The 21,384-nt window shown below is 30.3% G+C and overlaps 3 protein-coding genes across 3 annotated transcripts; all 3 read left to right on the forward strand.

Annotated features, from left to right (window-relative positions):
* Window positions 1–2,809, forward strand: LOC137831845 (GDSL esterase/lipase At5g33370-like). Its single transcript, XM_068639694.1, has 5 exons — window positions 1–682; window positions 866–993; window positions 1,125–1,367; window positions 1,828–2,080; window positions 2,350–2,809. Exons 1-5 carry the CDS (start codon window positions 301–303, stop codon window positions 2,580–2,582), a joined length of 1,239 nt encoding a protein of 412 aa, XP_068495795.1. The 5' UTR covers window positions 1–300; the 3' UTR covers window positions 2,583–2,809.
* A 6,566-nt stretch (window positions 2,810–9,375) lies between these two features.
* On the forward strand, window positions 9,376–12,762 carry LOC137831846 (GDSL esterase/lipase LTL1-like). Its single transcript, XM_068639695.1, has 5 exons — window positions 9,376–9,866; window positions 10,010–10,137; window positions 10,599–10,841; window positions 11,072–11,324; window positions 12,245–12,762. The coding sequence occupies exons 1-5, from the start codon at window positions 9,626–9,628 to the stop codon at window positions 12,478–12,480; spliced, it is 1,101 nt and encodes a 366-aa protein (XP_068495796.1). The 5' UTR covers window positions 9,376–9,625; the 3' UTR covers window positions 12,481–12,762.
* A 5,147-nt stretch (window positions 12,763–17,909) lies between these two features.
* On the forward strand, window positions 17,910–19,691 carry LOC137831847 (GDSL esterase/lipase At5g33370-like). Its single transcript, XM_068639696.1, has 5 exons — window positions 17,910–18,213; window positions 18,318–18,445; window positions 18,609–18,851; window positions 18,926–19,178; window positions 19,303–19,691. The coding sequence occupies exons 1-5, from the start codon at window positions 17,973–17,975 to the stop codon at window positions 19,533–19,535; spliced, it is 1,098 nt and encodes a 365-aa protein (XP_068495797.1). The 5' UTR covers window positions 17,910–17,972; the 3' UTR covers window positions 19,536–19,691.
* Window positions 19,692–21,384: the final 1,693 nt, after the last annotated feature.

Genomic DNA, 21,384 nt, shown 5'->3' on the forward strand with positions numbered 1-21,384 from the left:
AATTCAAATTGATGTCATATAACATAAATTGCGTAGTTGCTGTAGCATTAAGTCCAGAAGCAGAGGTGAAAATATTTAACTTGAGTTTTTGCTTGTGGTTGAGGAGGAAACAACGTCAATATTTTAAACTCTGTCTACATACGCGGCTTGAAGTTATTTATGCTGGATTTGGATGTTGAAATTGAAGGAAGGGTTTGGCTTCTGTTAAGACCACTCCCTAGAGCAATTACTTGATGTACTTGCTTCTTCTTGATTCGGCGGTTTGCTTTAAATCTAAAGAGGTGGTAGAAGAAAACATTTATGAATTTGGTTTGCAAAGATAAATCAACCTCTCAGGCTTTGTATATATATAGCTCTTCCAATTGCCTGATGAAAACCACGACTCAGCAAACTAAGAATCATATATTCACAAACAACTCACTCCACTCCTGTTTTGTAGCCATGACTAATGTTTTGGTGTTTGTTTTTTGTGCTATAATAAGCTTGGTTGTAGCACCAGATTCTGTTTCTGCCCAACCAACAAGGGCTTTCTTCGTTTTTGGAGATTCACTCGTGGACAGTGGCAACAATGATTTCTTGGCAACCACAGCCAGAGCAGATGCTCCACCCTATGGCATTGACTTCCCATCACACAGACCCACTGGACGTTTCTCTAATGGCTTAAACATCCCTGACCTTATCAGTATGAATTAATTCATTTCTCACATGCTGCCAAAATCAAATCAACATGTTTTCACTAATGTTATACACTTGTTCATCCCTGCTTAAAGTTTCTCTATATGTATATCATTTGCATGCATGGCTATAACTAGGCTTGCTATAGTTTATTTATATATATATATCAATTCTTGTTAATTGCATGCAGGTTTGGAACTTGGTCTAGAGCCTACACTGCCCTATTTGAGCCCCTTGCTGGTTGGAGAGAAGCTGCTAGTTGGTGCCAATTTTGCATCCGCTGGGATTGGCATTCTCAATGATACGGGAATTCAATTTGTAAGCTTAAACATTATTAGTTTTTGATTGTTGAGAACATGGTTCGTTTTTAGAGTGAATAAAATCAATTCATGGTGATTATATTCCAAAAGTTGATATATGGTATGGTTGGTATATGGTTGTTTTGGCAGTTGAACATTATCCATATCTACAAGCAACTCAAGTTATTCCATGAGTATCAGCTAAGGTTAAGTGCACACATTGGTGCGGAGGGAACCAGAAACCTAGTAAACAGAGCACTCGTCCTCATCACTCTTGGAGGCAATGATTTTGTCAACAATTACTACTTGGTCCCCTATTCAGCAAGATCTCGTCAGTTTTCTCTCCCAGACTATGTGCGCTATCTCATATCTGAGTACCGCAAAGTTCTCAGGGTATGCATCACCAAACACAACAGTTACAACAGTCTTTGAATGATTAATCATTGTGGGTCATTGTTTTAGAAATTTAAAAACAATGGCTATATTTTACGAACACGGCATTGGAAATCATCATGCATACACCATAAAATACATCATCAGTTTTTGAAAATGTTCTGGCGCAGTGCTGCTTGTACTTAACTACCAGTGTTACTGTCTCTGTGAAAGAATGTGCATTAAACAAAAGACAGTGTGTCTGTTTTGGTTGGTGAGGGATACCAAATCTATTTTCTCACTTTCGAGCATCTTATAATTCAATGCAAAGCATTTATGACACAAAATATTAGATATTTTCTCCCTAATGTACATGCTTACCTTCAATTACTTGATTATTTCAGTGTTATATATACTAACTAAATAATTAGCAGAAATAGATAGATAATGAAGTATGTTGTATATGGTTGAAAACATGCAGAGGCTTTATGATTTGGGTACTCGAAGAGTTCTTGTAACGGGTACAGGACCAATGGGGTGTGTTCCTGCGGAATTAGCCATGAGAAGCAGAACTGGTGATTGCGACGTGGAACTCCAGAGAGCTGCTGCATTGTTCAACCCCCAACTCGTTCAAATGTTAAACGGACTCAATCAAGAACTTGGTTCCGAAGTTTTCATTGCTGCCAATGCCTATCGCATGCACATGGATTTCGTTTCCAACCCTCGAGCTTATGGTATGAGTAAAATACCTATTGCACCTGCATGCAACACTAAATTTTTAAATTTCTCTAATTACAATTCTTAATACTATTATTTTAATATTTTTTATATTATTTAATTATTTAATTATATCTATCTATATATATATATTTATATCTAAATCAAAAGTTTAGATTCTCAAAATATTATTTTGATCTATATATATTAAAATGAAGAATAGATTATTATTATTATTTATGAATGAAGCCCAATAAGCCCATTGGAAATGTTTTTGGGCTTGCAGGATTTGTGACATCGAAGATAGCTTGTTGTGGGCAAGGGCCATACAATGGAATTGGACTGTGCACACCGGCCTCAAACTTGTGTCCAAACAGAGACCTTTACGCGTTTTGGGACCCATTCCATCCATCAGAGAGAGCAAGTAGAATCATAGTCCAACAGATTCTGAGAGGCACCACTGAATACATGCACCCCATGAATCTCACCACTATCATGGAACTCGATTCCAGGACTTGATTCATCGTTTTTCCGTTTACGTATCTCACAAAAGTCAAAGGATGTTATATCTATATATGTGTGCCCCTATGTTTGTTTCTTTGTTTTATCTGCTTCTCATCATTCCCTAGCTAGTGTGCCTTGTGCTGCAAACTTCTTTTATCTTCTGCTCCTTTCTCCCTCCAATTGTTATTCTCTGTTGGAAGTAATTTTGGTCTCTCACCACCAATAAATTTATGTTTTTCTTTTATCATTTCTTTCTTCGCATCATTTCTGGATCTAATTACTTTGCCAGAATTTAAATTTTCTGAAAACACAAAAAAAACATTTTATTCTGATCTAAATACCAAGTTCATCTCCACTACATTTTCCATATTTAATAAAATCATCTCAATTGCTTTGTTTTATTCAGATTCTGCCACCGACAAAATTTTGAATAAGTTTTCTCAAGAGTGAAGTCTTCCATCAATTAACGTAAAAAGTAGTTTAGAAAATAAAATTTATTTTAAATCATATGAAAAAATGAACTATTATTAAAATTATTAATTAATTAATTTCCTCCACTCTTCCCTTGCATTTTACTGTAAATTGTTTAGAATACAATAAGCTAACTGAAAATGATTGTGATTTTTGTGATTACAATTTTTTTTATACACTTTCGAAATTTAGACGGTTAATGAGCACGAGACAGCATTATTAAGCACCAAACTTCATTATAGCAAATATGTTACAAACTTCACTAAATGCATAGAATTATTAGAGAACCTTATTAAAACTACTGAATTATTAAAAATATGCGTCTGTGTATTCTTTACCCCTCTTTAAGTTAAGGGAATTGGAAAAATTTATGTTGGGAGTATGAACTATAAAAGTTATTTAATGTAGTGGTTCACAAGATAAAACCTAATTAAAACAAAGACTTTGACTTGTCTCGGAAGGATCACCTTGTTGTTACATCTATATATAGCTAAATGCTGGTGATTAATCATGATAAATATAGATAAAATAGATAATTAAGGACCAAGGACAAAATTTAGATGCAATATCTTAAATATTAGTTTTATTCATATCTAATTAAAATCGACGAAATATTACTTCGATAAACTACGCGATCTTTTATACCAGACTTATTCAACAAATGACTGAAATAGAAAACTTTGATTGAGGAACAAGCATAGGTAAAAGTGATGGTATCTAAGTTTTTTTTTTTCTTTTTTTGAATATGAAAGATAATGATAATTACGTGAGCAAAGGGTGTGGATATATGTGAAGGTACGTAGTGTGAGAGAGCACAAAAAAGTGAAGGCATGAAAGCTTAATTTACGTCAAAATCCCCACCAGTGCATTAAAGAAGGCACCAACCTCAGAAGTGCTGAACATTGGTGAAATAAATATATAGGGCCATTGTGCCCTAGCTAACTCATGTGGTGTGACATTAACTCAGCCTCCAAATACGTTATACGGAGTAAAATAATTAATCCAAATTAAATTTTGACCTTGATGCATGTTTTTGAAAGCAAAGCAAAATCCATATTTACTGATTTATTCATAAGAAAATGTGGTGGTGCATTGCATGGCATGCATGCAGCTGCCATGTGAATTACTTGAATTGTGTGTTCTTAGCTAGGGTGAGGTATAGGGTTGAGGAAGTGGGTGAGTGAGTGAGTTTGAGAAGGAGTTTTAGAAGTAGAATTGGTTGGAATTGAATAGCCTGCAATGGTGGTTGAGGCATGTCACTGGAATCAATTACAGAGTTGTGATGGGAGAAGGATAGTTAGTTGAACCGTTTCTCCAGCCAAATTATGTGATGTTGAGGATATTAGGTGTAGAGTAGTTGGTATTATAAATGTGTATACAGCTCATACTCTTGTTCTTCTTTTAAACATATTTATATATTACCCAAGTGGTCCTAATTATCATCAATCTTCAAAAGCCCTACTATTTATCAAGAACTAGTAATTTTGTTTCAAGAAAAAAATAATAATGTTGGCTACTCAATGTGTGTTCCTTATTGTTTGCACTTCATCCGTCTCTTGTGCTACACATATTTGACTTCTCTAGCTCTAGGTCAAGTCCTGTAGTTATAATGTGCCTTTCGATTATACTTTTTTTTATAAGTCAAATATTATTTAACTCATTACAGTAAGGCTATATAAATGCCACTAAAGTTTTAAATTGAAGGTATCTTACTGATTTAGGTGTTAAGTTTATCTGACAAAGATATATTAATAAATGAATTAGAGTAATTTAAAAAAAAATAAAAATTTACTGATGGATTTGTTGGAAATCAAATATAAAATATATGTATATAATCAAATTTATATATTAATATATAAATGAATGCAAAGTTTTGCAAACTAATTTTGCGAGTTAGATTTTAGTTTCACTACTTCAATAAAATATCATCTGTTTATATTGGTTAAATTTATTCTATTATTCTTTATCAAATTTATTTGTTTAATGTATTTAACTTGAGAAAGTGTGTGAAAGATCTTGTACTAGCTAAAAATATAATATATATATATATATATATATAACGAGATAAATTAGACTTAAATTTTACTACTTTAGTGATTGTATGTTTTTTTTTTTCATGTATTAGATAATTATTTTAGTAAATAATACTTGAATTTTTTTAATGAATTTGTTTGTAACTATTAAATATAGTGATGGTAGGGATTAATATGAATTTCACGTAAAAATAGTGAAAAAATATTTTTTTCTCCATATTTTTTCTTCCTTCCATTAATTAATGGAGTAGTTTTTGTATTGATGCGCAGATAACAAAATACCTATATTTTTTGTCACTTTTTTTTTTGATATTTATGTAATTTTTATACATATTTTTTCTTTCTAATTTGAATACAATCAAATAAAAAAATGTTATCACTTTCGGTTCATTGTTTTCTATTGAATAACCTAAAAATTATTCATTTTTTTTTAATTTTGTAATTTCACTTTTTTACACCAAACAGAAGAATACATACCTATTAAATATATGCAATCAGTTTAATTTTTCTTCACACATTTCAATTCATGATTATTGCAGCAAAACGTCATTATACGTATTGAAAGTTGGTTTTACTGTATCATTGTTGGGTTGGTCACTCCACATATATACATACACATATACATACATATATACGTATATGAAAACACTGTTTTACTGATTCATTAATGTGTTCCAATAATTGACAAGACTATGAAGGTCTCAATTTTGCTATATATAACACGCTATAATTGGTTTGATTGAATTTAAAGTAACTTAAATTCTTTTAATAGCTAACTCAAAGAAAATTCTAATACATTAACTGTTGATATTAAATTCTGAAACCTTTTGAAATCGTGTAGATGGGATCTTGACTTATATCTACTTATATAGGTATGATAAAAGAGCATTGCCATTGTCCTAAAAATGCTTCCATTGGTTGATTCAATCATTGGATTTCGTCAAATACCATGAGATGAATTATTTTCATTAAAATTTAAGAGAAGAGTGAATTGAAATTATTCTATCCATAATTTTTTAAAATCTAATTTTACAGAGTTTTTTTATAGAATAAAATAAATAATTTTGAATTTGAAGCAGAAATTGTGAAAAGTGTGCATTATGGATAAGTTTGGTGCTGAAATTATGGTGGATTAATTAGGGTGAGTTAAGTTAAATATGAGTTGATTTATAGTTAAGATGTTTGGTTACTGAAAAAAAATATTGTTAACTGGGTAAAGTTATGGTGGCATTACATTAATAGGGGAAATTGGTTTTGCTTCATTCAATAAGTTTGAAGTTTAATTCTAGTTGTTGTATTTTTATTAATAAATTTTGATTCAATGATCCAAACAGTGTTTTTTTTATAAAAAAAAATATTTTTCTAATATTTGTTATTCAGACAAAAGTTTGGCAAAATTTATTTTAATCAGGTTATAGTTTTACAAATTACATTGTTCAAATTCATTTATCAACAATACCCAAACAATAGGCAAATGTATAATCTTTTATGCCATAGAGTATTAATCCACAGATGAAAAGAAAAAGAAAAAATAAATAAATAAAAAATCATGTGAAGATGATATAATGCGACAAGAAATCCTACGTAGAGTATTTAGTTACCACTAATATATTAAATATACATTACGAAGAAAACAGAGAGAGTTGGTAGATAAATTTAAAATGAGAAGACGAGAGTAAAAATCGTGTCATCAACACAAAAATCAAATTAATATGAAACTCAGTTAAAAGTAAAATATATTTTAAATATTCAATAAAATGAAATTTTTTAATGAAAAATTAATTGAAGATATCTAAGGTACCTAAAATTTAAATAAAAAATTGTGATATAATGACAACATTGTCATTTTATATAATTATTTTATAACTTTTTTTATTAGATTTTATTGAATAATTTAATCTATATTTTAATTAAATATCTTAATTTAGTTTGTTATTCTTAGAATGAATGGTTAGTTGTGTGAGAAAAAAAAGTGGATATCAAACTATTTTTTCTGTTTTCAACATTGCCGATGATATCAGGTAAAATTTAATGGGGGCTTCTAGACGCCGCCAATTATTTTGACCAATGGAAGCAGCTTTATCTGTATGTGCATGGAAAAGACTTTAAAAAATGAAAAAAAAAAATGTGAGGAAAAAGAAAATAAAAAGAAAGGGTTAAAAGAACATGCAGGATTAGTGTAAATCTGGACATGAGAAAATTGTTACTATTTATTTTCTAAAATCCCCTTTATGAAATTAACGAAACTAAATAATTATATTTTAAATAAGCTAAACTAAATAAACGTTTTTAGGTGAAATACTTTAACAAAATATTAATGGAAATGTGGGAGACGTCGAGATTATAGAGCCTTTCATTGTATATGTATATAAGTGGGTGCAAACCTCAACCTCATGAGCCGGTTTTATGGGGTTGAGTTAGACTTAAAGTCCACTTTGTAATATGATATCAGAGTCTGTTCTAGCGAGTATTTGTTGGGCTTATCAGGTCACCCACTATCGGGCCGTTATCGGATCACCCATAATATATAGTCCCACGCACGAGTTGACAGTCTCAGCGTGAGAGGTGTGTTAGAGATCCCACATCAACTAGAGATTAGAGCCTTTCATTGTATATAGGTGGGTGCAAACCTCAATCTTATAGGATTGAGTTAGGCTTAAAGTTCATAGGAAAACACACAAATGTGTTTTTTGTCTTTAAAAAAAAATTATTTAACGTATTTCAACCTTATAAAATGACCGACTTATAAAATGAGATTTTACACCCACTTATATAATATAAAATATCTTATAATCTCGGTGAAATCCTTAACACCTAATTTCTTTATACTAAACATTAACCAGAATCTCTCTATCCTCCTACTTCAATATAACTAAAATGGTATCTCCAAATGATAAATAAGATGCTGAATTATGTTGTGATAAAATAGATAGTACTAATGAGTAGACTTGTCTAATTAAAAATTGGGAATGTAGAGGTGGTTTAACCCACCAGTCTACTTCAATCCGTCTCTAAATATACATGAGGATAAACTTCACAAACAAACATTATTTTTTTAAACTCTGATTTGAAAGGTCACTTGTTAAGGAGAGGATGTTTAATTTAAAAAAGTTATAAAGTCATTATCATGAACTCTTTTTTTTTTTTAAGTTTTTAATATTTTTTAAAGTGTACAATATTAACTTTCTAATTTGAGAGACCAATTACGTTTGTCCAAAAATCCCACTGAATCAATCAATTCTGTTACAATTAATACTTTAAATTTAGTATTTTATTTAAAAATTAAATTATAAAAAATCAAATAAAGACAAGGATTATTATTATAAGTCGAAATCAAAATTGGGAGGAAAGACACATCAATTACGATTCGAAAGTGCATATAGATAATGAAACTTGCTGAAAGGAGCATACTTTATTTTCTATCATGGGAGCAGTGATCTAATTATTTGAATCTAGGTAATGCTCGAACCATATAATATTATTCAAACTAAAATATGAACTTTCATAGCATTAAAATTAAACAAAAGTGCTGTATTAGAGGATGTTGACAACAACCATGGTCGGAGAAATCCGTGGTTAAATGACAAACAACGACATCAGTTTAATTATGAAAACACACATCTTAACAAATACTTTCTAATAATATTCGTGTGGTGTCTCTCTCTATATACATGCATTTTATATCAAATTAGAGAGACATGTTTTGCTCAGAAAAAAAGTATTTTTTTTCTCAATCAAAAATTGTAAGGAATAATGGTTTGCAAGAAATAGTTGTATGTGGCTTTTTGCCTTGCACAAACATTAATTTGAACGCCCCACCAAACTAAAACCTAATAATTTGGAATGTATAAATCGTTTTCTCTGTGAAATGAAAATATCTTGTGCTCCTTCTCTTTCACTGTTACAGGAATTACTAGCTTGCATGTATGAATTAAAAAAAACCCAATAACTTTATTTATAAAAAAAACACAAAGGTTTGTGAGTAAAGCAACATCAGAAAACTTGGTACATAGTGGAAAGAAAGAAGCATGTACAGTAGAAAATACAGAATGGGAAGAGTAGTTTCATTTAATTGAAGTGGTAAATGTGTGTCAGTGCTGACCAATGTAACGAAATTGTCAGTTGTACTTTTTGATCCTTAATGGGCACAGATTTACACGTACTTCCATTCTTTCACCCTTCAAAAGAGGGTCAAATCTTTCGCACATTATGTGAGCTACTACTTTGTTGAGGGCTTGTTCAGGCACATGGGTGTTTCCTTTTCGTTAAATGCATCATATCATGTCCCTCCCTCACTCCAAACACTGGTAAGACATGACCTCACAGCCATAATTTCCAATACATGCAACTACCTGTCCTAGCTTTTGCAACGTGGGCCATTCACCTTTTCCCAAAATCACTCTCCATATTATATAAGACCTCTTCCTCATTCCTCTTCTTGCATGCTCACCACACACATCTATCAAGTTAACATATATATATATAGAGAGAGATATGTCTGCACAGCTCTGATTCTATATATATAACTTGAGCAGTAGTTGCAGTTCAATATCCATGGCTAGTTCTATGGCTCTTGCGTGTTACATTATTGTTTTGGGAGTGTCAGTGGTGTGTTGGAAAGGTGCAGAGGCACAACGTGCCTTCTTTGTGTTTGGAGACTCGCTTGTAGATAATGGCAACAACAATTATTTGGCAACTTCAGCTCGAGCTGATGCTCCTCCTTATGGCATTGATTACCCAACCAGAAGAGCCACTGGCCGTTTCTCTAATGGCTATAACATTCCTGACTTCATCAGTTCCGTTTTTTAACTTCTTTTTGTTAATTATTGCTTGAATCTCTAGTGTGTGTGCATGCTTGCTTCTGTGTACATGTATAATGTAATGTACTAGTTGCTTAACTCATTGTTCTCATATTTATTTATGTGTGTTCTTGTGTAGGTCAAGCTCTTGGGGCTGAATCCACATTGCCATACTTGGATCCCGAGCTCAACGGGGAAAGATTGCTTGTTGGTGCCAACTTTGCTTCTGCTGGAATTGGAATTCTCAATGACACTGGAATCCAATTTGTAAGTCACATCAGTTGCGTGTGTTCCAGTTGTGTTGAAAATCCATGTTCAAAAGTGTCTAATTTTTCAAACATGCACTAAGTGCGTACAGATATTCTTTAATTCAATGATTTGCAAAAATTAGCTGGGAAGATTTGGATCATACATGTGGTTATTAATAACATGTCTATTATCTCCATACACTTTTCCACCGAATTGTGATATATTTTAATAATTAATGGACAACGATTTAACAAGTTTACTATATAGACAAAGACTAGTGATATTTTCATACCCTATTGACTAAGGGAGTGTTTGGAAGCCTAACTCCACCTGTCTTTTTCGTTTAATTGACTAAGAGAGTATTAGGGATTTCAGACTAATCTTATAAAACCGATTGATAAGTGTTGTTATTGGTTGTGCATAAAATTATATAGATAGATTATTTAAGTTTGGTGTATAACATATTGTTACAATTGCAGGTAAACATAATCAGAATATACAGACAGCTGCAGTACTGGGAAGAATACCAGCAGAGGGTGAGTGCTATCATAGGATCTGAACAGACTCAAAGCTTAATAAATGGAGCATTAGTCCTCATCACTCTTGGAGGAAACGACTTTGTGAACAACTATTACTTGGTACCTTACTCTGCAAGATCACGCCAATACAATTTACCAGACTATGTCAAGTATATTATTTCTGAGTATAAGAAAATTCTGGCGGTACGTAGTTTCAGATCCTTTATATATATAGTATTATCTTCCACCAGTTTTCTTTAGTAGCTAGCTAGGTCTTTCTACTGGCAATGGTCTACATCCATTACAGGAAACAATAACATGTATCATAGTACATGTTTGGTTAAAGTAATTAAGGTTGTTCGTTGAGACAAAAAGAAAATTAGTGAAGATTTGAAATTGAAATGGTGGCATGCATGTATGTATGTATATTTCAGAGGCTATACGAACTTGGAGCACGTAGGGTGTTGGTGACGGGAACTGGTCCATTGGGTTGTGTGCCAGCGGAATTGGCCCAGAGAAGCTCAAACGGTGAATGTTCAGCTGAACTACAGCGAGCGGCGTCCTTGTTCAACCCTCAACTTGTTCAGATAATCAGACAACTCAATAGCGAAATTGGTTCTGAAGTCTTCGTTGCAGTTAACACGCAACAGATGCACATTGACTTCATCAGTAACCCTCAACGATATGGTAAAATACACTTCCTTCATTATTGGCTCTCGAAAAAATAGAGAACAAAAATGTTATTTTTACAAAACAACATTTTATAATTCTGATTTAGGTAAAATTTCAAAATTAATTCTCTTTCCATTTATAATCTCGTCCACCATTATCAATATATCATCACATTATCAGAAATAGTTATTGCATCACTTGCACTTTTATATAACTGATAAACTTTACTTTTAATTCCTAAACTTTCTAATAATAGAGACAAAATTATATTACAAATATAAGAATTAAAATAATTGTTTTAAAATCAATTTAAAAAAACATAACTATATTTCACTCTTTTAAAATAGATTCAAAAAAGAAAACAGAAATGGATTTTTATTTTAAAGTCATTTTTTCAAAATAATATACGAATGCGAAAATAAAAGTCACGCAACTCTCGTACACATATTTAATGGGATAAAGTTAATATAGGTAGACGCTTCTTAATAAAGGCATGCATGCATAATCATATATGGGGGAATAGTTTCCTTTCCTTTTCTTTCCTTCTTTCTTTGTTTAAACTATAATAAATGCGCTATATATATATATATATATATATATATATATGGTTGGGTAATTGCCTAATAGAGGTAGGAAACTAAAATTAACCCTTAGAATTATTTTTGTTGCATATAAAAAAGACAGAGTTATAAATTTATGAAAATCATGTGCTTAGAATTGCATGTGTAGTTCATATTGAACTTCATCGCTGGCCACACATATATAGTACAGAAAATTACACACCAATAATTTTTGAAGAGTAATAGTGATTGTAAAAAGTTGATTTAGATGTGAAGATATTATTATCCATATAATATAGGAAGAAGTGGATTATGTGTTGATGTGGCATTAACTATTTATGCCCTAAATATAAACCTTTGTGGGTGAACATGCAGGATTTGTTACATCAAAAGTAGCATGTTGCGGCCAAGGACCCTACAATGGTCTTGGACTATGTACTGTGGCATCCAACTTGTGCCCTGATCGTAGCGTTTATGCGTTTTGGGATGCTTTCCATCCATCAGAAAGGGCTAATGGGTTGATCGTTCAACAAATACTGTCAGGAAGCTCAGATTATATGTATCCAATGAATCTCAGCACCATTTTGGCTTTGGATTCCAACAAGAACTAGATCATCCATGATCAAGGAATATCAAAGGAACTGTCCTTCATCTTTTGTGTCTTGCAAAATTCTACTTATAGTTTGTGACATATATGTGTTGAAATTTGGTGTTATATAGTAATCTACGATTAAGTTTATAGAGTGTCAGTGAATAGTATTTTATGATGTTGTGGTGGATATGGATGATGGTATTTACAACCGTCTTGGTTCTGCTTCTCTTGGGAAGTGCAAAAGAAATTGTTGCATAATAATTGAGTGAATGTAATCTTCAATATATAATTTCTTCATTTTCTTCTTTGTCTCATTTAAATAGTTTTATTCCATGTTTTTTTATTTATTTTAGAAAACGTTATTAATTGTTATATAATCAGAAGTTTTAATTATGGAGAGATGTGTTTGGTGTAAACTAGATAGAACCAAGCCAAACAGACTCATAATCTAACACGTACAACAAAAATATTTTTTTACACACTACAACTTAATAAATATTAATATTTTAATCATTTATAATTTTTTTAATTTTAAAAATTATTTTAACATTTTGCATAGTCACACCACCGAACAGAAAGATATATCTATTATTTTCAATGTGCATAACTATTCTGGAAGGACAAGTATTGACGAACAGAGGACTACACAGTAGGTAAGGCAACTGATTTAGTACATGAAAGAATTAAGAGAAATATTTTTTATTACTTAATATTTCAAATTCAATCAAATTTTCATCTTCTAAATCTTTTAATTATATTTAAAAAATCACCAAGTTTCTAATTAGTTATTAATACTACCTTATATTATGTACTTAGGTAATAATCAATAAATGAAGATCATTATGTTTATGAATACCATTAGGAACAATTATATTTTGATAATGAGCTATAATAAAACATGGTTAAACAATTTTTTTTTCTATTTCTATTATTTAAAATGTAAAATGAACAGTAAATCTGAACAAGTTTTTCGTATGTCTGAAAAATGAAATCAATTTTAAGACAGAAAAGTAGTATATCTAATTATAAAAAACAAGGTTACAAAGCTTGACTTATGCATGCATTTAAAAAAGTGTTAAAACGTCATTTTATGATTTTGGAAGATTTGATCAACTATTAAAGTTAATAGGAACATCTTTTTAACTTTTTTAGTTTTTTTTAACCAAACTATAGTAATTTCAGTTAAATATTACGTAAATGAAAAACTTTAAAAATATTATGGAACTAAGTAAAATGTGCTTAGAATAACAATTTCAAAAATGAATAACTCATTCTTCCAACACAAATTTAGACTCAAAGATGATATCTTGCTTAAAAGCATACTTTGTTTTTTATTTTATTGAAAGTTAAAAGCATAATTTTTATTTTCAATGAAATCGTGCTTACTTGCATAATTTTTTTTTTAATTTTCATTTGTAGTGAGACTGCACGCAACAAAGAAGAAGATGCATAGAAAAAATGGATGCTAAATTAACAGAGGTTCTGTGAGTGTTTTTACAATGCACTCTGTTTTGGACGCAGGAGGCTTATGCATAGCTTTTTTGGTAGGCTGCTTCTTCCTGCACCTCTATACCTTCTTCTCTCACCTCCATAGATTTTTGAATTTCCAAAAATGTCCCTCTATAATATTTCGGATTACATAATCTGGAAGTCATTTTTCAAATTTGTAATTAGTTTCTGAATTATATAATATGGAAGTCTTTTTTCAGATGCATGATTACTTTTCGGATTATATAATCTGAAAGTCTTTTTTAACTTCCGGATTATGTAATCCGGAAGTCTTTTTTCAAATGCGTTTCCAGATTACATAATCCGAAAGTTATTTTATGGGACAAGAAGAATAAAAATGTATTTTCATGTTGTGTATGGAGATGGCAGAAGAAGATATGGAGGTGCATGAAGAAACAGTCTTTTTGGTATGTGATACAGCGCATGTTTTTCTATGTTTGGGCTGGGTTGGTTTGTTTGGATCAGAGCGTTTTAGCCCAATCTTTTGTTTATAAGAATTTGAGTATCCTCAAATGCTTTATTTATTTAATTAATTTATTCTTTATCAATAAAAAAAACATTAAAAAAATATTGATACTCTTATATTTGTATATAATTAAAAAGAAAACTAAGAATATTAGTATAATACAAAAAAAGAGTTAGAAGGTGTCACTTAAATTTATTTTAAACTCTTGTACGTTATTATTAAAATAAAATTTATTTTGTACTTTGTTATTGAAATATATTCAGTTTTGATACAAAAACCTAAATTGTATTTTAATAATATCCTGTAACCAATTGGAAAATATAAGTCATGTTATGTTTAAGTTGATATTAGCAAGGTTATTCCAAGTGGAGTTGGTAGGACTATTTTTTTTACGGGTGTTAATTTAACACCCTACACATTCACTTTTCAACAATGATTTAATTTAATAAATATGCTTAATAATTTTTAACTATTTTTTTAAATGTTGTCTAACTTATCCAATTATGTTTTTTTTTTTACCTGTGTGAATATTGGGGATGGGTAATGTTAATCCATGTCAATGTACGATGCTTACTTCGTTCTTGGTTATCTTATTCTTCAAGTTTTCTTTTCTCTTTACTGTCTCGATCGGTCGGTGGGGTACCTGCGATTACACTCCGACGCTCAAGTCAGCGATGGTGCTTAGTGAGAATTTTCTAATTGCATGAAAAACGTACATTAACGTGCTTGACTTAATTCGTGATGGTTATAACTACTTTTTATTCCACGTATAACCACGTTCTCTATTTAATTTAGTTATTCGATGGAAACCATTAGGTAGTGCGGTGCCGACATAATCTACGCATTTTCTTTCTAAAAGAAATAAATTGACCCTAAACTTCGTATTTGTCTCCCGTGTTCCTCGTTTCTGTATTTTCTACGTATGACATCGTGACGAACACGTATAACTTTTATACCACATTTTTTAACATAAGTTCGTTTTCTTTTATTTATTATAGTTTGTAATATGCAATTTTTATTTAGTACACTAATGTGTCTTTCTTTTTTTATAAGGGTGTAATTAAAAAAAGTAATGATTAATGTCATTTTAACTTTTAAAATAATATACAAATAAAATAAATTTTCCTTTAAAATTTATAGATAAAATAGTAAAAGAAAATGTATAGATTAAAACTATATAATTTGAAAATTTAATTAAAACTATATAATTTGAAAATTTAATTAAAACATTGTTGTTGCTCAAATATTTGGGACTTGGGCTTAACAATCAATGCTGTTTATTGACAATTACTTCTCCACCCAACAAATTTGAACATGGACCAATTTTTATGTGAAATGATAAGAATGATTTTAAATAAAATGAGATATGGATTAATATACATTTTAAAATTGATTTTTTTAATATTTTTTGGATTTGAATTTCTGGAATTTTGTCGGTTTCTTGAATTCCCTTTTCTAGAATATATTCTGAATTTTGTTTTCATAATTATTTTAGAATGTATTTTTTTATACCGAAATTGTTTTTTTAGTAAAATTTTGATTTTTCAATTCTACTCCAAAGTTCTATTTTTTTAAAATAAAAATATATTCCAAAATTTACTTTTTTTAATTCTGAATTTTTAATTTTAGAATGAAGGGGAATTTTAGAAATTTTAAGACGTGCATGTCACAACTTATTCATGAGGTGGAGGAAGAATTTGCTATCTTTAAACTTTGAACCATTGTGGTATCTTGGATTAATTAACTGAAAATATCATATTTATTCTAACATATTACTACACAACTCATTATTCTCCTACTAACCAACAATTGATATGTAAATAATAGATAAATTTTATGTAAAAAGTTTTTTTTTATCAGCAATGAATTTTATGTAAATAATAATATTTAATTATAGTTGAAATAAATTAAAATTGTGTATTGAATGATAGTAAGTTATGTAATATTTTGATTAGGTTATTTGATAAATAAAATTTATGTTGGAGTTTTGTTTTAGAAAAAAATGTTGTTTAATATTGTATTGTTTCATATTTGGGTATAATTAGTTTTATATAAAAAAAATTATAATTTTAAGGTTTATAGGGTCCAATTTTATCCCATTCAAAATGAAGATTATTGATTTACTTACAAATGATCAAATTCGGTACCTGATCCGATGATGTGTCGACACAAATAAGGAAGACTAAATACTCAACATATCCATTATGAAATAGATGATTTAGTTATGAACAAGTGAAAAAAGTGTTCATATTGTAGGAGTAAAATTCTCAATAAAAACAACTATTCATATAAACAAGCTTCATAGTTAAATTTAGTTCCAACTTTCATTATCAATTTCCTCATATTTTTTCTTACCTATATGTATTTAAATGCAACATAAATCCATAAAACTAACCAACTAATATTTAAAATCACAATCTTTATAACAAATTTTCAAACACCTTTTATTATCTTTATAATTTTATTAAATTTATATTTGTTCTCTTTTTTTACAATTATTAAAACAATATTTTTTACATCAAATTTATCCACTATTTACGTTAACTAATATGATGTATATTAATATTTTTTTTTTCTTTAAAATACGTATGTTAATAAATATTGACTTAGACAAAAGTCATACCATAATGACACACTTCAGTTTAAATCCAATTGCACAAAAATCATGTAAGGTTTACATAACTTCAAGATAACATGATTTGAAGTAAAGTTATGTATGATATGACTTTACTTAAAAATAATTAAAAATTGTGTCATTATGATATGATTTCGTGATCTTAAAGTAAGTTTTTTAAAATCAGTCAAATTTCAGGATAAAATTACACTATGTTGTTTTTGATAAAAAAAAACTCAGCTTACTTGAGCCACATGTCAAGGTGCCTATAAAAAAAAGTTTTTGAGAGTGAAGTCGAAATCCATTTAGAAGAGCTCACTTCGTCGTTGGAGCTAATTAATTACCCAAAGGAAAATGGTTCATTGATCATTAACCATTTGAAACCATTGATGCAAGAAATAATTAACCTTGGATAGCTGCAAGCTGGCAAAAGGTGTAAGGCGTTGTGAAAACAAGTTAGCTGAAAACTGAAGTTCCACTCGTGACTGTAGCCACCATAATTCATGACCTAGGTGACAACAACAATTATATACTGTTGTATATTAAAAGCACGCATCAACCCAAGGAAACATACCCGTTTTCACTTTTCGCTTTTTTCGTCTCTTTCTAATTCTGCGTATAATGCTTGGGCGGCGGAAATAATTTCTCTTTTCCACTTCTCATCACATGCCTCATGCACCTTTAGAACTATACAATCATTCAATTATTCATTCTCAATTTAAACACCACCTAAAAGTTGACGTGCAAAACCCAAAACCTAATTGCCTACTGCATACCCTGCTAAAATCCTTCGTTTATAATTCCATTCTTATTTATTTTCTAGTTTGAAAGTAAACTATTAAGCGGCTATAAAAAGCCTTGTTTCAACTCTCACTGCATCAACATCAACATCAACATCGAAAGGTTGATTGTTTTCAACCCAATGGCAGTTCCCTCAGGTTTTGTTGGCACCATGCTGATACTTTTCGGTATAGCTTTGGTAGCTGGGGTTGAGGCCAAGTCCAGGGCTTTCTTTGTGTTTGGAGATTCACTCGTTGACAGTGGTAACAACAATTACTTGGCCACCACTGCACGAGCCGATTCTCCTCCTTATGGCATTGACTATCCAACTGGCAAAGCAACTGGTCGCTTTTCCAATGGCCTCAACATTCCTGATCTTATCAGTTAAGTATCATTGCATATAAATAATCAATGTTTTGTCATCGCTAGTGTTAGAATTAACCATGCATGTATATATAATTAGTTAACCTGTTTTGTTGATTATCAGGTGAAGGAATGGGTGGTGAATCCGTGTTGCCATATTTGAGTCCACAACTAAAAGGTGACAATCTTCTGAATGGAGCCAACTTTGCTTCCGCTGGAATTGGCATTCTTAACGACACTGGAGCTCAGTTTGTGAGTGTGTTGCTGCTACTTGTTTCTTTTGTTGGTATAGTAATACGCAGATATGTTCAGAAGTAATCATGGTCGAGTTACGTACTAAATATATATAAGGGTCTGAATTTTTTTGTATATAAACTTGTTGTACACAAATAATCTCCCTAAGTTAATTCTGCAGCTAAACATAATCAGAATGTATAGACAGTTGGACTACTTTGAAGAATACCAGCAACGAGTGTCCATTCTAACTGGAGTAGCGCGGGCAAAGAAACTTGTGAACCAAGCATTGGTCCTCATCACTGTTGGTGGCAACGATTTTGTAAACAATTACTACTTGGTACCTTATTCTGCAAGGTCTCGCCAGTTTTCGCTGCAGAATTATGTCAAATATCTCATTGTGGAGTACCGTAAACTCTTGATGGTAAGCGAATCACTCTCGCATGTCGATTGACACACACATTATTGCTTAAATTAATTTGTCACAAATTATTACAGAGGCTGTATGATCTGGGAGCTCGAAGAGTAATCGTGACAGGAACTGGACCAATGGGTTGTGTTCCAGCAGAACTGGCCTTGCGTGGAACAAGTGGAGGATGTTCTGCTGAACTTCAACGAGCTGCATCACTCTACAACCCTCAACTGCAACACATGATTCAAGGACTCAACAAGAAAATTGGCAAAGACGTTTTTATCGCTGCAAATACAGCACTGATGCACAATGATTTCGTAAATAACCCTGCAGCATATGGTACTTGATCACTGCATATATATAATAAACTTTCATGCATGTCAACTTGATTCCAATAATTGTGTTCATATTAATTAAATACAAAGTAATTAAGACGTTAATGTATGTTGTTGTTGTTGAGCAGGATTTACTACATCAAGAATTGCTTGCTGTGGGCAAGGACCGTACAACGGGATTGGGTTATGCACACCACTCTCAAACTTGTGCCCAGACAGAAACTTGCATGCGTTTTGGGATCCATTCCATCCATCCGAAAAGGCAAGCAGAATCATTGTGGAGCAGATTATGTCGGGTTCTAAACGATACATGAAACCAATGAACCTCAGCACCGTCCTAGCACTGGATGCTACAAAATGACAAACACTTACGATGTCTTCTTTGTGATTGGAATGGTGATTGTTATAAACTTGTATCGACTATCAGGTGTTTTTTGTTTTGTGTGTGCGACTGTCACAGTCTTTAGAGTTGTTATTTCGCGAACAAATTATTGATCAATTAAATAATTTTACTCAATCTTCTCCGCTTTTTTCCTTGGCCTTTCTTTTTTTATATATACTCTGCATCTTGCTTATAAACTCGAGGACATTAACAAGAAAACCATGTCTTTGGCGGAGTAATTGAAAGCCATGCATGCTTTTAGTTCTCTGGATTGTAATTGAGTATTTCAGATTTGTATAAAGGTTGGGAGATGTCAAGTGTCCTGTTTTTGTTTTTATTTATTAATTTATTGTTGATAAAAAAATAAAAAAATAAACAAGAAAACCAATAAGATCCAGTGAGAAATTGCAGTAGAGTACGTTATTTGAATCGAGAAATTATACTTTTAGTATTTCTACATGTTGCATACAAAAAGGGGTAAATTAAAAGAAGAGTGAAGTCCCTTTCGTGATGACCAGCATGAGTTCAGAACTTCAACCACCTTTCTTTCCTATTAAAGAGTAAGTCCACACATTATATATATATATAAAATTTTATTACATAAATATTTTAAAGTGTGAACTCGGTAATTAATATTTTTAATTGTATAAATTAAAATTATTATTATTATTATATATTAAATTACTTAATTATAATTAATAATTAATTTATAGGTGTTCGTTATTTAAATTATAATATTATTATTAATATCATTCTTAAATGATCTTCTCCTTTATTAAAGAAACAAATTCTTTTTTCATTTTTCTATAAGTATGTCCCTGGTTTTACTGACTTCATTTTATTTTTATATAAAAAAAAACTATAATTTAAGTTGTACATTTATTGGGTAAATTATTTTTGTTTTAAAATATTGTATGATTTAAAAAAAAAGGTATCAATTATATCATTTATATAATTAATAAACGACTTTATTTAACAAAAATATACTTATTAAAAATGATAAATATACTTATAAATTAATTTAAGTAGTTAGGAGAGATATCAATATTAAGAAAATTAATATTTTTATTTTTTAAACTAAATATATCAAAATAAAATAAAACATTCATTTCTATCAGTCTTGAAAAAGAAAATTAAAGGAAAAAACTATTGGTGACTAATAATTGTCACTAACTTCGATCATTTCTTGTTTTTTTTTCACTAATTTTAGTCTCTTTCATTATATGTTCCTAAATTAATGACTTATTATAATTTTTGAATTGGTCAATGATCTTAGTCATTAAATTGATCATTGATATTACTACTTAAACTGGTCATTATGTATGTTCTGAAATTGAATTCTGTCATTAGTTTAAAATTTTGCCAATAAATTTGTTTTTGATTTTCATCTCTAAATCAAATTGGTTTTCATCTCTCACTCAAATAACAAGAGTTTAGTAAACTTAATATCAATTTTTGTCCCATATTTAAATCGAGTAAGAATAGTTTAATTAACTTAAATCAATTTGTATCCCATCTTTAATATCAAATTCTGTCCCATCTTTAAATTGAGTAACAAGAGTTTAATTAACTTAAATCAATTTTTGTATCTTCTCTAAATCGAATAACAAAAGTTTAGCTAATTAACTTAATATCAATTTTTATCTCATCTTTAAATCGAGTAACAAAACTTTAGCTAATTAACTTAATATCAATTTTTGTCCCATCTTCAAATCGAGTAATAGAAGTTTAGCTAATTAACTTAATATCAATTTTCGTCCCGTACACATTATTGCATATTAATTGTCCCGTGATGTACATTAGGCATGATGTTTAAAGTTGTAATTTT

This window comes from Phaseolus vulgaris, chromosome 6, assembly GCF_000499845.2.
Source record: "Phaseolus vulgaris cultivar G19833 chromosome 6, P. vulgaris v2.0, whole genome shotgun sequence".
NCBI classification, from domain to species: Eukaryota; Viridiplantae; Streptophyta; class Magnoliopsida; order Fabales; family Fabaceae; genus Phaseolus; species Phaseolus vulgaris.

What these genes read in the sequence shown, in the direction of transcription:
- LOC137831846 (XM_068639695.1), top strand. Translation starts at nt 9,626, where the DNA reads ATGGCTAGTTCTATGGCTCTTGCGTGTTACATTATTGTTTTGGGAGTG. An exon ending in ATGACACTGGAATCCAATTT is followed by an intron (nt 10,138 to 10,598) that starts GTAAGTCACATC and finishes TTACAATTGCAG; the next exon opens with GTAAACATAATCAGAATATA. An exon ending in AGTATAAGAAAATTCTGGCG is followed by an intron (nt 10,842 to 11,071) that starts GTACGTAGTTTC and finishes TGTATATTTCAG; the next exon opens with AGGCTATACGAACTTGGAGC.
- LOC137831845 (XM_068639694.1), top strand. Translation starts at nt 301, where the DNA reads ATGAATTTGGTTTGCAAAGATAAATCAACCTCTCAGGCTTTGTATATA. An exon ending in AGTACCGCAAAGTTCTCAGG is followed by an intron (nt 1,368 to 1,827) that starts GTATGCATCACC and finishes GAAAACATGCAG; the next exon opens with AGGCTTTATGATTTGGGTAC. An exon ending in TTCCAACCCTCGAGCTTATG is followed by an intron (nt 2,081 to 2,349) that starts GTATGAGTAAAA and finishes TTGGGCTTGCAG; the next exon opens with GATTTGTGACATCGAAGATA.
- LOC137831847 (XM_068639696.1), top strand. Translation starts at nt 17,973, where the DNA reads ATGGCAGTTCCCTCAGGTTTTGTTGGCACCATGCTGATACTTTTCGGT. An exon ending in ACGACACTGGAGCTCAGTTT is followed by an intron (nt 18,446 to 18,608) that starts GTGAGTGTGTTG and finishes TTAATTCTGCAG; the next exon opens with CTAAACATAATCAGAATGTA. An exon ending in AAATAACCCTGCAGCATATG is followed by an intron (nt 19,179 to 19,302) that starts GTACTTGATCAC and finishes GTTGTTGAGCAG; the next exon opens with GATTTACTACATCAAGAATT.